Source organism: Aulostomus chinensis, chromosome 14, assembly GCF_037954235.1.
Source record: "Aulostomus chinensis isolate RoL2024-O1b breed Wild chromosome 14, RoL_Achi_v1.0, whole genome shotgun sequence".
NCBI lineage: Eukaryota > Metazoa > Chordata > Actinopteri > Syngnathiformes > Aulostomidae > Aulostomus > Aulostomus chinensis.
In genome coordinates, this window is record NC_141333.1 from 22,800,009 (window position 1) to 22,817,009 (window position 17,001).

The 17,001-nt window shown below is 44.7% G+C and overlaps 2 protein-coding genes across 4 annotated transcripts in view; both read right to left on the minus strand.

Moving 5' to 3' along the window:
* fryl (furry homolog, like) overlaps positions 1 to 9,535 on the minus strand; it is a 73,498-nt gene extending 63,963 nt beyond the window's left edge. The window contains exon 1 of one of the 2 annotated variants that reach the window (XM_086224575.1): positions 9,378 to 9,535. The gene's annotated coding sequence lies outside the window, so the exon portion shown is untranslated. The remainder of the gene's footprint in view (positions 1 to 9,377) is intronic. The other variant, XM_086224576.1, reaches the window with a different exon arrangement.
* Positions 9,536 to 13,191: 3,656 nt separating this feature from the next.
* On the minus strand, positions 13,192 to 16,824 carry ociad2 (OCIA domain containing 2). Of its 2 annotated transcripts, XM_086223817.1 has the most exons (7): positions 16,351 to 16,809; positions 16,175 to 16,259; positions 14,985 to 15,038; positions 14,858 to 14,905; positions 14,673 to 14,778; positions 14,066 to 14,143; positions 13,192 to 13,973 (listed from the first exon to the last, which is right to left on the minus strand). In XM_086223817.1, the coding sequence occupies exons 1-6, from the start codon at positions 16,429 to 16,431 to the stop codon at positions 14,116 to 14,118; spliced, it is 402 nt and encodes a 133-aa protein (XP_086079943.1). In that variant the 5' UTR covers positions 16,432 to 16,809; the 3' UTR covers positions 13,192 to 13,973; positions 14,066 to 14,115. The 2 variants fall into 2 exon arrangements, with proteins under 2 accessions (XP_086079943.1, XP_086079944.1); XM_086223818.1 differs by lacking the exon at positions 14,673 to 14,778 and having other exon boundaries at positions 14,879 to 14,905; positions 16,351 to 16,824.
* Positions 16,825 to 17,001: the final 177 nt, after the last annotated feature.

Sequence of the window (17,001 nt, forward strand, 5' to 3'; positions counted from 1 at the left end):
AAAATGTCCAAGCGCTAATGCAGCGAAGGAGGATGGAGTTTTTGGCTCGTCTGGAAGGGAGCAGAAGAAGCTACAGACGAAGCCTGACAGGCGGCACAGTGACAAAATCAGGATGCGACAGGAAGGTCGCGTGAAACCTGAGACGACGCGGGTTGCCTTTTTCACACTGCAGGTGAGCAGAGCTGAGCCGCTAAACACCCGGGTCGCTTGGTGAGTCGGTCGAAGCGGGTCGAAATGACGAGTTGACCCTTTCAGAATGCCGTAAAACCTGCGTTGACCCGCATTTTTGGTGCAGTGTGAAAGGGGTCTAAAACATCCACACAGCAACAGGTTGGCAGAACACAGCACTATCCGCACGTAAACATTCATTTAATCAGCAGCCAGCAGAAATCGTGTCTTTCTATGGCTATCTCATGAGAGCTGGTGATTATATTCATCTGTGCCACACTCAAACTCAATTTTAACTCAGTGTAAATGGTGGCTTTAACCATGTGGCAACGTGGTTATTGAGTATTTATTAGGATTATCTATATATTTATTGTTTCATATCTGGTGATGCGTCAGCTTTTGGGCAGAGATGTAACTTGCACTTCAAGCCTCGTGTTTATTTTTTTATTACTTTTTTTTTAGTGTCTCTGCATGTTTGGTGTTTGCGCCACACGCCTGTCAGTTGCCCCCCAAGGACAAATAAAAGTTCCTTTTGAATTGAATTTAAGTTTTGTAGTTGACACAAAAACTACTGATTTTGAATGGCACTCAGAAAAAATAGGGTTATCCACTGATCAGTTTAGTCAAGTGAAGATGAGAGATGGGATGATTTCATATGTTGATTAATATCATGAGACAAAATCTATAATAATCCATTATTGCTACATCTAAATTTCTTTTTAAAAAATTGCAGTGGAATGGATCCATTTCTTGTTGTTGCTGTTTTTAACATTTCAAAAATACGATGTATCAGCAGGAGATAAATAGTCTAACAATCCTACGTGGACAGTATTCTAAATATCAATAATGCTCAAGGACATGTTGTGTAGTGGTGGCCTGGTGGAGCAGTGGTCTTCACTGTGGCCCCCCAGCAAGAAGGTTGTGGGTGGAGCCCCGGCTGGAGCACGGGGTCTTTCTGTGTGAGTCTCCATGTTCTCCCTGTTCCTGCTGGGTTCTCTCTGGTACTCCAGCTTCCTCCACAGTCCAAAGACATCAAGAGGGACCAGGTTAATCCAGACTCTAAATTGACTGTAGGCGTGGCTGGGAGAGCCAATGGTTGTCTGTCTCTATGTGTTGGCCCTGCCATGGACTGGTGACCTGTCCAGGGGGAAGGCTGCTGGGATAGGCTCCACCCCCACCACCCTCAACAGGAGAAGAGGTAGAAAATGGATGGATGTTGTGTAGTTAAGGGATGGCCACTGGTCTTCACATTGCACAAAGCACATAATATTCGACATTCACTGGGAACTAGGGCTGCAACGATTACTCAAGTAACTCGAGTACAAAAAATGATCGAGGCAAATTCTTTACCTCGAGGCTTCATTTGATTAACCTCATGTGACGATATCGTAACGAGAGAGAGAGGGCGATGAGGTGCGCGCGCGCATGTGTGAGCAAGACGGAGAAAGAGTGACGAGGTGTGCCTGCGTGTGCGTCACCCGGACTGTTGTGACTGACGGACACATCCAAGCGATGCCGGACGGGTTGTTTTGAACACAGACAAATTGATTTATTTGTTTAAAAACAAAAAAGTATAATCCGTTAGAGTACTTGATTACTCGAAGAAATAATCGACAGAATACTCGATTCCAAAAATACTTGATAATTGCAGCTCTACTGGGAACTATGTCACAATTCTTCGAGGGTGGAGTTAATCAGCCATGCGTGTGCGTGGCAGTTGATACGCATAATCTAGTATAATTTTGTTTCCTTGTAAACAGTCATCCAGTACAGTCACTGGGTTGGTGGACACGCCAGTCTTGGTCACAGCTGAGTGACAGGTCAACCTATCGTTGGCTTTAGCCTGGTTTGTTCTGCACTGGGACAGGATTAAAACCACCTACTCCTCCTCCTCAGCAGAGAAAGAGAAATAATCTCAAGATTACCCCTACATCCAAGGGTTACATAAGTGATCTGAGCCTCCAAAACTGTACTTTCCTTCCAATTTATCAACACAGACATTGAAAAGAACTCCATTTATATTTAGTCAGATAATCGAACATCCAGTTCAACAATCACTATTGTGAGGTCTCTCAGTGCAGAACAATCATTCTCATTCTTTACCCAATGTATGATCTTAAAGTAAATAAATGTGGTTCTTTCCAGAGACTGGTTCAACACAGAAATGAAAGTACAAAAGAATAAACTTGTAAGTTAACCAATATCGGGCTGCACGGTGGTGCAGTGGTCAGCACTGTGGCCTCACAGCAAGAAGGTTCCGGGTTCGAGTCCCTGCTCGGGCACGGGATCTTTCTGTGTGAGTCTCCATGTTCTCCCTGTTCCTGCTGGGTTCTCTCTGGTACTCCAGCTTCCTCCACAGTCCAAAGACATCAAGAGGGGACGAGGCTGATTGATGCTCTAAATTGACCGTAGGTGTGACTGTGAGTGTGAATGGTTGTCTGTCTCTATGTGTTGGCCCTGTGATGGACTGGTGACCTGTCCAGGGTGAACCCCGCCTCTCGCCCGTTGACGCTGGGATAGGCTCCAGCCCCCCCGCGACCCTTAATGTGTAGGAATAAGCGGAAGATGACGATGGATGGATGGTAAACCAATATCAAACTGTAGTTGAACAAAGGAAGGAAGTTCCACTGCAGTTCTGAGGAAAGATGATGAGAACGGATCTGCCCAAAAGTCATGTTAAACCATTTACCTCATCTTGCCCCACACCTAAGAAATGTGTCAGACGCAAATCGCTTGTTTCTCACAGTTTTACAAACATGTGATTAAACATTTACTCACCCCTCCCCCACCAACTCAGTAAGGCAGAATAAAAAGCATGTGACCACAGAGAACAAGCGTAAACCTGACTGTGCACGACCTTAAGGCCGCAGCACACGCAGCCTCACATAAAGCTCCTGTTCTATATTTAAACACGTGTGTGCCTCCAGAAGTGCTGAAAAATATCTCATCGCAACATTCCTTCTTTCACCAAATCTGTGTAACTCCCCTCTGTGCAGGTATGCAGAGTTTAGTCATTCGTAAAGCGTGGCAACTAATCACTTTTTTATCTTGTCAACAACAGTTTTGGCTGCCAATGATTATGAAAACAAGATAACTGAGTTCAACTTATTATTGTGTGGTAGTTCGTGTTGCAATGATGCTGTGAGAGAATTGGAGCTGTAATATGTAACATGTAGGATGATATTTTTTAAAGGGTCATGTAGAGTTGTGACACGGGAAGTAGCGTGAGCCTTCAGCTTTGTTTAGACAGTGGCCAGGCAAATGGGCTAACAGTCTGTGCTGGATAACCTAAATGAGCTGTGAAACCAAAGAGGAACACAAAAGGTGAAGCCTTTCTAGAACAGTAAGCTCTCAACTAATGGAGTTGGGAGAATTTTTCTGAATTTACAATCTGACACAAGAACTGCACTGCAAACTGTGCCAAAGGCGAAACAAACCCAAAGCAATCCGACCCCCTCAAATACGCAGAAGTTGTAGGCTGCAGATAAACACCATGCAAGAAAAAAAGAATTAAGAAAATATGTCACAAAACTGATCGTACCACAATTGATGTTTCCATGACAACAATAGAAAATGGTGGATTCAGGGGATTTGAGTCCAGATATAAATGAACTCTTATCATTTTTCAGGGGGTTATAATAAATATTTTGTCATGCGGCTGTAGTAAACTACACAGTATCTGTCATTAGAGAGAACATACAAATACACAGAAGTATTTCAAGTGTTTCTCAGAGGAATTTATTTGAATTGTGTGTGTGTGTGTGTGTGGATCAGAGACATGTCTCATGTTCAGTTATGGTAGTTTCATGGTCCAGCACAAGCTACAGAACTGATCCTAGATTAGTACATGGATCAACACCATGATTACAATCCCGATATCGCATCTGTACGTTTAAGTCGGCTTCGCATCAACACCCGTTGCGATACTCCTAATCTCATATTCCATCACTAGTTTAGCTGCAAGCGCTTGCCATGTTCTGACCGTGAAGGTCTCAAACTAATATGAACAATCTGACTTCTTCAACAACGATGAAGCAATGATTCGATTCAAAGTATTGATTCTACATTTAATCATGACAATCATCAATATGTTTTATTGAGAAACTATTTTTTATGGAGGTTTTTGTCTATAATGCCATAAACAATAAACAATGAGCAACAGGAAGCAAGGAAACCTGATTTCACCAAACTCCTATCAGTATTTGTGGAATATAGACGCAATCTCAATGTTGACAAAAGTTATTGTCTATTCCAATGTTGTCATAATCAAGCATCCCAGGCTTTAGACATTTAGGAGCAACTGCAACAGGAGAGAAGAGCTAAAGGTCAACAGAGCAAAAACTATGTGATCAATGGTTAACTAGACTTCATCTAACATCGCCCTGCAATTTACGGAGCACAGCTCGCAGCGAGGATGCTGCAATAGGAGGAAGATCATCTATCCAGGAAGCAGAGGACTTCCCCGACAAACACAACATTGTCTCTTCTTGTTTTGTTGTCTTCCCTTTGCTTTCCTGTCAAAATAATATCCAGGCGCTGGCATTGCATCATGTCCGAAGTTTCCTTCAAGTTTACCCTTTTACGTGAATCCAAGGAGCACAACCACCATCAAACTTCACATAACAAAATCAAGGGTGTCGAATGCAATGTCTTCCCTGTGTACAAGTACATAGGGAAGATTTTGGTCCAGCTCATATAACAGGCAGGGCGCTACAGAAAATTGGACAAACCTATATCTGGCTCCCACCAGCTCTAAATGACAGGCCCGGTCCTGTTGTAATCACTACTTCTGGAGAGGAAACATTAGTGGCTTCTTCTGACTGCGGAGGAAAGTACACACGAATGTTTCAGAGGATATCCCCCTTATCTCTTCCTTGCTCTAGATAACATTTAGCCAGAGAATATGAGCCCTTAATGTGAAAGTGAATTCATCCAAATATGGCAAAGACACTTGCACCCCAGCTGTGGCCGTCTTGAGGGCAGAGATGGGGTGGTTTCTTTGGCTAAGGCAGACCCAAACATCAATTATGCTCCAAATGGTTTCTCCCAAAACCAGGGATAAACTTCTTCAGTAGGGCTCAATTATAGGCTATTTCTAGCAAGACTCAGTTTTCATTGTGCTACACTATGCCAAGAATTTCAATGCAATCAAACCAAAAAAGCCTAACTCAGGAACTCAGTGTGCAATACACAATACACAGGGAGGAGGATGGATGGAGGTTAGCTAGCGGTGTGAAGGTCAGAAAGATGACGACAAACTGCTAATTTCCAAAACAATACACACCCATAACTTAATTGCCTATGAAGACACAGAAGCCTTTATGTAACATTTTTTCTTACAAGGCAGATTAAAGCAATGCTGTTCAAAGAGGTGTCGCGGTACAGGGATCGGATGATTCTGGGTGGAAGACATCAGGACGAAGACGGGTCCCGCGTATCATTAAATATTAGGCTACTTTTAACAGCAAGGTTCCAAGCAAATTTACATTCAACTCTACAAAACATTGTGTATTGTTGTAGTTTCTTCAGATGTTCAGTTGATAGTTTTGCAAGTGCAAACACCTAACTACACCAGGGGTCTTTGCCTGTATCACAAAAAGTAAACACAACACATCCAGGATATCTTTAAAGTCAGCCAGCTTCACAAAACCAACCGGCACTATTAAGGATAACAGCTGTGAGGGCGGTGGTTATCATCTCGGGATGTCAGTCCAGGTTTGGTGGTGAGCACGTACACATAGAGTGCTAGAGTTGGCCACTAATGACAAATGGCAAACAAGAGAGCTCCAATGCCACATACCTGACTTAAGAAGAACAAACGATGATCCATTATGAGGAAGATAAATACATGATAGAGGCTAAAAGCAATAACCAAAGCTAGGAAGGAGGGCCGGCTGCTGACTGTGTGAATACATATATTAATGTGTGAAATTAACAGATACGTTAATAGTTCTGAGTATAATCACTATTGTGTGTTGCAATAAATGAATGGGTTGCTTGGAATTAGATCATCATTCTTGTCACATCATCATCAATCTTTCAGATTTTCTTTCCTGCTCAATGGCCATGGAGAGAGCTCCCCGAGTGATATTTGTGTTTTGAACACAAGATCATATTTTGCTGGAAAAAAACAAAACAAAATCACCTCTCTGAACTTTAGGGCCAAGGGTGGACGCAGGGAAGTAAGACATGAACATAAAAATATCACTCACTTGAAAATGTTGAGTTCAGTCACTTGATCCGTCTCTGCATTTGGCTTAAAACTATCTCAGAGATAAGCCACTGATTTCCTCAGCAGAATAGCAACGTCTATCCAAGGGACGCTACGGTCCATACAGGTGAACCGGCACAGAGTCCCTCTTTCTTTTCTTTGTTTAACCTGTGCGCCTGATGTGGACGGGATCTTCCAAGAATAGGCTGTGTTTTCATGTGTTCTGGTCTCCTATCTTGAGATGAAGTTACCATGGCGATATAACCCCACAAAAAGTAAACTACCCCCATGATACTGAATCCAGCTTTGAACCTGAAGTTACCTCTAACCCACTAATCCTGCTTCGTGATACAGGCCCTGGATTCAAATGCTCAGTCAAGGTTTAGGCAAGAGGTCATTACTGTAATCTGGTATTACATGACATGGAAGAAGACATTACACTTTTGAGAAGGAACCATCTGGGTTTCCTCGTGGAGCTGGAAACAGACGAATGGAGGTTAAGAGACATAGAGCCAGGTGATAGAGGACCTTCACCTGCCCAAATATTTGCACAGTCACCACCGGTTCTGAGCCCCTGCAAACATGCTTTCGGTCATCAGATGACGACACGGCTGGCAGCTGAACTGAATCACAGGTTAGGCAGAGGAAAAGGTTCAAAGAGACACGATAACAGAAACACACCTTCGTGTCATTAAAAACTTCGGAGACACAAAAAAAAAACAGTAAGAGGCTGAAAAACAAAAGAAACAGGGGTTTATGTCATATTTGTGTAGTCAGCACTGAAATGCTGAGTTAACAGTTAATCCAAGCAGGGGGCAGCTTAGTGAGGGGCCACGGCGGGGGCAGTTCCAGAGCTTGCTTTTTCATCCCGATACTCTTCCCTGCCATTAATGTCTTACCAGATTAAACCTAACTCACTAATTCACTGGAATTATGCTCCAGATAATGCCAGAGATAGATGGCTATCTTCAATCCAGTGGGATTCGCTCAAGTGTGCGTGCGTACCAGAAAATACACATCTGTGCGGCCATCGGAGGCTTATCCTGGCAGGGGTGAGCTGACATCACCCTTTACCAAAGAATGACGCCGTCTAAGGCCCGGCTGACTACAGCATCACAAACTCTTGTCTACCTAACAGTGGCGTCAGATTACATTACTGCCGCAACCAAGCGACATTAGAGTGCATCAAAGGAAACCACAGGTGACTCTAAGGGTTGAGCAACACAAAAGGTACAGAAATATACCACAATTCTTTTCCACTCGACTCTGTCAATTTAATTTCACAGGATATGGAGGTATAATCAAGGCTAGTGGGGCTAACATTGACGTTATTTCTGTAAATTTTGACAGTACAATTTTTCACATTTACTGCAAATGAGTACTGTAATGAGTAATTATCAGCCTCCTTAACTTTTTAATAATTCCTATCAGCTCTGAAAAAACAATATTGGTTTATTCCTCATTGTGACCCATGGATGCTATGGCAGCTATTTTTCAGCAGATGGATGATGATAGAGTGGCTACACTTCAGATGAAGTTACAGTGACTATATTTCAGATCTTACAGCAGCAAGATGATGACGTTACAGCTGCTATATTTCAGATGATTTCACGGTTCAGTAAGTGACACAAGAACTTCCCTGCTCTTAAAATACGATGCTGCAGCGGCTACACTTAGTCCAGTAAGTGTGCAACTTTGCAAATATTGTTCTAATAAACTGGATTGCGATGGATTTTTATCAAAAAAGTTACAAATATGTTTATGAAATCACCCAGGAGGACTACAGTAATTGTGTTTTCAGCTCTATATTTAAAAATTTAAATAAGAATATTACAATATTTCTCATACCACCAATATATCATGATGAACTCATATCCTGAGCCATGTATCGTGATATGCATGAAGATCCTTGCATATTCCCAGCTCAAGAGGCAATAAATAAAGTTAGTGTAACCCTCATCAACCAGAGTGGCAACCAAATGAATATCTCTTGCAAATATGCAAAAATCCCAGTTGTCATCGCCGAAACTCCGCACTCGAGAGCACACAGGCAGACCTGCATCACTGGGCCTCTCTGAAATAGTTTGTCCATCTCCACCTCCAGACCGACCAGATTCCTTTTGGTCTAAACACCAGAGTCACTGGGTCTCTACAGTAAACGCACAACTGCTTCATTGTACGGCTGACACCCTCCAAGTACTGAGCATGGAGAGTCCTCCCTCTTATAAATGTTCCATCTAGGGCTGACAGTTCCTTCGTTTCTTACAGCTCAGTGGCCACAAACACCTCGTAACAGTGTGGCCTCTTGCAAACTAAACGGTTCTCTTGGAAATAACTTGAGCAGCAAATCATTACACTGCTCTCGTGTGTGTGTGTGTGTGTGTGTGTGTGTGTGTGTCTAATCTGACACTGCAGGTAAACATACCAAAAGATTGTAGTTAATCCCAATGTTGTCCAACGCAAGTAGGCTTACCGAAAATACAAAACTATCAACATCAAAAAAGAACGTTAGCCAGGTTGAGCACCACAAACATCAGAACTTGCGTACGTAAACGTTAAATGTAGCTTTTAGTGAACAATTAGCCTGGTGTTGACACTGTATTTAGCCTGCTGCTAATGTAGAGGGGGAGGCTAGCTAATAACTTGATTTAACTGAGCGGACAGTTGACAATTGGAAGTTAAAGCCCAACATGCAGAGATGAGGGCAATGCTAGCTGCCCAGCTAGCTAACCAGCGTTGCTGAAACTGATGCCGAACGGCATCTTAAGAGTGCTTTACTTGAGGGGGTAGCTAGGTGATTAAACTCACACTAGCAAAGAAGCCAAACACCCTCTTTAGCATGCTACGGCAGCCAATTTTGGTTCCACAGTTGAGAACCTAATATTCCTCGCACCGACAAAGTTCATCACGGAACTTAACATGAGCCAGCGGTAACAACACTCGGTTGTGACCACCTTCCCCTTAACAGCTACATTTTCGTTCAGACGACGGTACTTACAACTTTGGTGTCCTCTCCCTATACTTGAGCTAGGTAGCTAGCTTGCAGACGTTCTTTTCATTCGCCGAACAAGATTCAACGTCCTGGCCCTCCTCCATTGGAAGGATTTGCGTAGTGGTGAGATTTTTTTTTTTTCGGTGTCTGGAGCTCCTCTGTCAGAACACACTGTGGGCTGTTGGTTCCGCCTCCATCACCCGGATTGGCTGTAAGGGTGTACGCCCACACATTACTACTGCTTTCTATTTCACCACGTTCCTGTCAATCAAGTAAAAGCGACCCTGTGATTGGACAGCACCTTGTGGAGGGAGGTGACATCTGTCTCAATCGTACTGATTCACATGAGCTCTAGTTCACTTATTTAAGTACCGGTTTAAACCGAAACCTGCATGGGCTGACGGGCGGGTATCGGTTGTTCCCCTAGTAAAACTACTAACAGTGCAGTATCAGTATAGTATGTCGTCCTCAAGTCATTGTTGCGATATTGTTTACTCTTTTTTTCCTCATTCAACCAGTTCTAAGTCATCAGTCCTCAGAGTGGCCCCCAGTTTTAATCTGATAAATTCGACAGCTGTTAGGAAGACTTTAAATTACATTAAAATAAAATGTAAACTGCAAAATAAACATGGGAGATGTACACATTGCCTTACCTTACCTTAAAATACCCAGATAAAGTAGTACTCAGGTAAAAGTTTCCATCTAAAAAGGACTTAAATAAAAGTAGTAGAGGTACTTGAAAATGAGTTTACTGAAGCATCAAAACTGCAGTAGACCGTCTACAGGATGCGTGTGTATTCTAGTGACTGGATGTGTTCAGTCTTTGCAGCATTGACCTCTAAAGGTCATGTTGCTGTGGTTCAGTCGATTGTGTCCTCCTGACGCTGGCAGTCTTCACATTTTAATCATCTTCATCAGGGGTTGCCAAGTTTCCTTGGCGAAATATTTCTCTTCAAAATATCTGGGAACCGGCTTTGAAATGTTGCAGGGTAAAAGTTCCCCAAGTGCAAATACTCAAGTATATACAAATACTTCAGCACTGGAAGCACCTGAGTAAATAGACTTGGTTACTTTCCACCAGTGAGAAAATAACAGTTACTGGTCACTTGTCCATATTATACTGGACTGTCAGGTAATTTGGATCGGACCATCTGATACAGGCCTAAATTGGTTATATCCTCTTTGTTAAATATCCATCCATTCATTCATCCATCCATTCATCCATCCATCGTCATCTTCCGCTTATTCCTTACTAGTAAGGGTCGCGGGGGGGCTGGAGTCTATCCGGGGGGGGGGGGGGGGGGATTGGAGCCTATCCCAGCATCTACGGGCAAGAGGCGGGGTTCACCCTGGACAGGTCGCCAGTCCATCGCAGGACAAACACACAGAGACGAACAACCATTCACACTCACAGTCACACCTACAGTCAATTTAGAGTATCAATCAGCCTCGTCCCCTCTTGATGTCTTTGGACGGTGGGAGGAAGCTGGAGTACCAGAGAGAACCCACACAGGAACAGGGAGAACATGGAGACTCACACAGAAAGATCCCGCGCCCGAGCCGGGACCTCGAACCCAGAACCTTCTTGCTGTGAGGCCACAGTGCTGACCACTGCACCACCGTGCAGCCCCCCATCCATCCATCTGTTTTCTATCTCTTATCCTGTTCAGGGTGGTGGGGGTGGAGCCTATCCCAGCAGCCTTCCCCCTGGACAGGTCACCAGTCCATGGCAGGGCCAACACATAGAGACAGACAACCATTGGCTCTCCCAGCCACGCCTACAGTCAATTTAGAGTCTGGATTAACCTGGTCCCCTCTTGATGTCTTTGGACTGTGGAGGAAGCTGGAGTACCAGAGAGAACCCAGCAGGAACAGGGAGAACATGGAGACTCACCCAGAAAGACCCCGTGCTCCAGCCGGGGCTCCACCCACAACCTTCTTGCTGGGGGGCCACAGTGAAGACCACTGCTCCATCGGGCCACCCCTTTGTTAAATATTTGTAACAAAATGTGAGCAGTGACCAACAAAAAATGCAGAGTTTGCTGTTTGTCAGTGCTCTGATTTTCAATTCACACAAAGGAGAACAATAGAAGAAATCTTAAGGTTAACACACACACACACACACACACACACACACACACACACAGCTACACTTCCTTCAGAGGCAGTCCTTCCCACCAGTGTTGACAGATAGATTAAAAATACAATCGTGGTTCATAAAGGTCTCTTATGTCTGTGCTATGCAGTGTCTAACTGGTTTGCCTACTGTTCAGAAATTAGAAACACATACAGCAAGGCAACCTTGGCTCGGTACGAACCTCATAAGGCAGTTGGGGCTACGATTTATGGTGTATGTACTGTATGCTGCCTTCAGATGGAATGTGTGAGCTCATGTTTACGACACGGGAAGTTGTGGAGACAACTCGTCAGCTCAGTTTCAGTAAATTCCCACTTGCAAGGTTGTGAATACCACCAAAGCAGGGTGGAGGGGTCGTACGGACCAAAATACAGCGCATTCATATAATAAAGCAATTTATTTCTCTGCACTACAGCTGAACCAATAAGATTCACGATCGATGATACAGAGAATGGTTGAAACTGATAGTTACATGTCCATAACGGATGTCCTAAAAATGTAGTGACATGAAAACAACACGCAACAAATATACAGACTTTCACCAGAAGTGTCAACTGGACCACCAGCCAGCCAATGAGAAAGAAATCCCTGCATGCTGGGAGAACTGGGCTTCTTACAGCCTGCAGGAATTTCTGTGCACAACCTGAAGCTGAACAACAAACTGCAACCAGCCATTATGAGGAAGTTTACATGGACTGCAATAATGGGACTGATGACCTTCCTCTAAATGAGACAAAATATCAATTAAGGTGTTTCCAAGAGTTTTTCATTTCATGGAGTCTCTTCTCCACTCGCAGTCCAGCCCGTGACTGAGGACACGCGTCTGCGTCACATCCCTACATTCGGTGTTGAAGTTCTATTGCGGAATTTGGAAGCATTTTTTTCCCCATGTTGTGATTGAGGATCATTTACAGTGTTTCCTTTATAATGTAGAAAACTGTGATTTGAGCAGAGTTTGTTGCACTTGCTGGAAGCTGGAATCTGTGCCATGAAGTGGTTTGGCTGCTGTTCGGGTCACATAATGCTGCAAAAACCGCAGTCGGACTTTGTAGTGTGATTAAAGCGTATGTTGCTTGTGTAATGATGCAGCTATGATCCGAATACTCCTCATACCTTAATCTGATTGGTTACTCTATGGTCTCAGTGTTGTCCTGGGCCGGGTTACTCTCAGAATGCCAGCATCCATGTAAACAAAGCCAAAGAGGGTGCGAGGTGGCCTGGCTGTGGGGTGACGCTGCCGGAACTGACCGCTAAGGCGCCTCGTTGCTGAAAAGTGCAGTAGAGCTGCAGCACGTTGCCCCGTTGACCTGCCAGCTGTTGTCTGAAGCATTGTGAAGTGACACATGTGGAGGAATTGTGACCTTTTGACCCCATGATAAGATCCACCTATAAGGTGAGGATGGTTTTAAGGAGCATCTTTGCTGTCCTTTGCCTCAGCCAAAGCCTTGGAGTAGTGGATTCTACGAGCTTCCAGCCTCAGCGTTCACATCCCTGTCCCAACGATGACAAACACGTCATGGCGATAAGGCCTGAAATTCACCCATAGACGGTAGATGGTATACACTGCGGTGTATGTTTTTGTATGTAGAGTTAAATGTAACCGTTTCTGCATGAGGCACATAGAAAAGGCGTGCTAGCAGGAAGTTGTTTTCTAAACACAAAATAGTCAAGAATGTTACTTCCAGAAGATTTATTGTACAAAACTTAAATTACAGAAAAAATACAGAGAACTTTTCAAGTAACTTGATACTTGGCATGTAGAGTCAACCTTTTTCTTCTTCCCTCTTGTGCTGAAAGATTGACTTGGCGTTTGTGGAGTACGCGTCCTTTGGCCTTCCTCGTATTCAACAACGTGCTTTGTCTCGAGGCGGTAGAACGGACTGCTTCAGTCACCTCTCTGTGGCTGTCGCCCGGCATATTTTGCAGATGTTTTTCTGCTCAATAACCGACACTTTAAATCCAAACCGTGCCGACATTATTGAGGTTGCATCAGTCTTTTTAACAATCTCCTCCTCCTCTGAGCCATTTTACCGAACAAATGCGCAATTCAATGACGTCACAAACCTTCGCTGTAGGCCGGTACAATGGACATCTCTACCGTTGGCCAAATTTATATTGCATACTGCTTATACCGTTTATACCGCCCACCCCTACTCTAGATGTTGCCACTGTAAATATTCGTGCTCGCCCCACACCCCACCCTCGATTTAGTCCCATGAAAAGGGGCCTGATAAGTTTTGTATTATCCTAACGACAGGAGAAAAATATCTAGAGATGAAAAAAACATGAATGGCAGCAGGGATCAGAGAAAGAGCACGGACGCCCTCTAGGGGCCGATTGGTGCCTGTTCCCCTTGAAAAATTACATCACACAATACAGATCAAGGTATTTAACTTGAGATGCAAAATTTCTGAAAAGAAATCAAGGCTGCGGCGGTCGAGAGTCCCTCTGTGCTTCAGGGGAGGCTGCAAATGAAAGAAGGGACGAGCAGTTTGTCCAACTTACTTTAAACATGCAAGAAGGTGCGCGAAGCTCAGCTCTGGAACGATCCACTTACCTGCTTTAGCTGGTCACCTGGTCTGCCTGCGTAGCTCCACCTTTGTTTTCTCAGTCTTCAGACACATGGAGGTTAGAGCTTTTGGGATCACAATGACAAGCATGAGGAAAAACACCATCTAGCTTCACCCCTCAAATACTCTACCGCTCAGTTGAAGTACCCTCATCCAGTGAAGCACTGGCTAATGTATTATTTTGTAAGTGTTACACAGCAAATCTCACAGGGAATGTATGAGTGAATTTATACGTGTTAGCGGAGGGCGCTAGGCAAGGTGCAAACCTGCTAGCACTTTCACACACGTTCATCCACTGATGACCAAGGCCTCAGGAGCAGTTGAGGTTCAGGTCTTGCTCAAAAACACGGGACAGTTTAGACATGGCCCACTCTGCTTCCAGAGCCACAGCAAACCCTTTTAAACGCTGCCAGGCTCAATGGTTTTAATGGAGTAAAGAACAAATAAAAACAAATTCCCCATTAGTTTGTTCGCTACTCTTACTCAAAAGCTGTTGTCAACATGATGTCCCAGGTCTCATCCCTGTGACAGCATCACATTTATTTACTGAGCCTCTGTTTTGGGCAAACCTAGAACTTTCATGGTTTTCCCCACCTGTGTCCAGCCTCACGTCCAACCGCTTTTTCCAGGTCCTTGAATTTGTCATAACAAGTTCCAATATAGGACACTTTCCCCAAAATGTATCCCAAGATTCCAGCAGCTGGAGAGAGGAAAAAAGAAAGGCTTATTAGAAGTGCTGCTGCGTACATTGGAGGTGCTACGGAGCTTATAGAACCCACCTGCTACTTTTGGAAATGTACCATGCGGCTTTGTTGATTTCAAAAACCCTGCGTAGAAACAAACGTGACAGCTACAGCCTTCGTCATTTTACTGCCTCCTCATGGAGGAGCTGAGATTGCGTTTTACCATTCTTGATGAGAGCTGACGCGATCATCATGCTGCCAAAGGACAAGGGAAACGCTGCATGAGGACAAAAAAAGAGACACCAGTGAGCAGAGCCACCAAGTCTGACCATAAGGCCAGTTCTACGGACCACAATGAGAGGAACAGTTTTTGTTCAACCCAGGCGGGGCACTGAGAGTCCTCCAACCTGGGAAATACTCTATTGGTAGAAAAGAAACATTTTCTAAAGGTAACAGGTTCTTCCTTGGCCCGGTCTACACCCTCGGAGAACGCCAGCTGCATCGGTGGAGCCTGATACTGAATGTTTTGGTGGTGGTAAAAGGAATTGTGAGGACAGCAGAGACAAGTCTTCTGCTCCCTGGACGTTCCTGAGCTGTGCTGTGGAGGCCATCTGATGAGCCGGTTTTAACAAGGGAAGCAGATTCAACACCAGGCCACCGAGCCAACAGTGAAATTAGAGATTTTAGACAAAATCTTTTATTTCAGAAAAGCATTTACTTACTTTATTTGCTACATCTGAACACAAAAGCAAAGATTTTGCTTCATTAGGCAATTACCTTGATTTTAAAAATTAACGCTGGGATTTTGTGTAGAGGACAAAGAGTTTTGGGATCGTTTATTGGGTTGTTCCAAGTACTGGCCCTCCAGTAGAACATGAACAAGGTGGGTTTTCTCAACCCCTAAAATGGATGCATTTGCCTCCTGTCAAGGACTGACGGCGCCCGGTTTTAAGCCCTCTGGTTTGACCTCCTCCAGCCGGCAGCACTGGCGTAGTGTTTGCTGCAGATATTTCTTGTGTACATCAAAACCAAACAGGGGGGAGCAGAAGATGCAGCTGCACAGCAGTAACAGTCGACACCAGTGGCCTCCACCAGCCACCCTGGTCCCTGCTGTGTGTCCTGAGCGCCAGAACATGTCAGAGTGGTCAAAGCAGAGGAAGCGGAACTGACGTACAGGAAGGCCGAGCTGTTGAGTTGAGCGAGTTTGCCTCTGCTGCTTCAACAGCTGTGAGGGGCCAATGACACCGGCGGTCGCCATGTTGAAGTCCCTCGCGCGCGTGCCTCCAAGGGCAACGCGATGAATTCCACGAGGAGGAACGTAAACACGCGTGCCCGGTGCCTCCGCGACTCATCCCGAGGCAGACACCTCAGGCCGGGGAGCGCCCACCTGTGCCGCAGTTGCAGCGATCGTACCTCGGTACAAGGTGCTATCCTGGTGGCATTCAGTCCACAAGTCCGCCACTTGTTCTCTGTGGCGCCGCTCTTCGTCCACCGCACACTGAAAAAAGAACCACACGCCACAATTTAGCGGGCCGGTCCGGACTCCAACGCTCCCGTGATAACCGGAACCGTCCAGCTGGGTCGCTCACCTTCTCCTCCTCCGTCGCTGGAGCTGACCCGGGAGCAGCTGGCGGTTCTCCCAGCATCTCTAGAAACGATTCGGTACTCATGGCGCGGTGGGCCGCAGGAAGGTTTTCTGAATGCCGGTGTTCTTCTTCCTCCCTCAGCGCCTCGCGTCTTACTGGAGCAAATGGCTCCTCCCCCCTGGAGCACTAAGCCCCGCCCCTCTTTGAAATACACAACAAGTTTTAATCTACACAATTCTGAAGACGTGGAACCCTGCGAGAACCTAACACCCGATACTCGATCTATGCTTTAAAATAAGAGTAATAAAATAATAAAATAATAATAAATGATAAAATAAAATAATAATAATGAATAATAAATAATAAAATAATAATAAATAATAAAATAAATTAAGTAAATAAAAATTAAAATAAAATAAAGTAAATAATTAAAATAAAAACAAACCTCACATGCAGCCTCCTTCCTCCTGGGCCCCGTCCGTGTCTGACGACAAGCCTCGACCAGAATCAGCTGTGCTGGAGCAGGAAGAGACCCCGACTGGGAACCCCGGGTCTGGGTGGAACTCCCCTTTGTGTAAGTGTCTGCATTTCCAACTGAAACACACTTTGGCGTGAAGGTGTGAGGTGGTGTGAACATGTCACTCTTCCGTACTC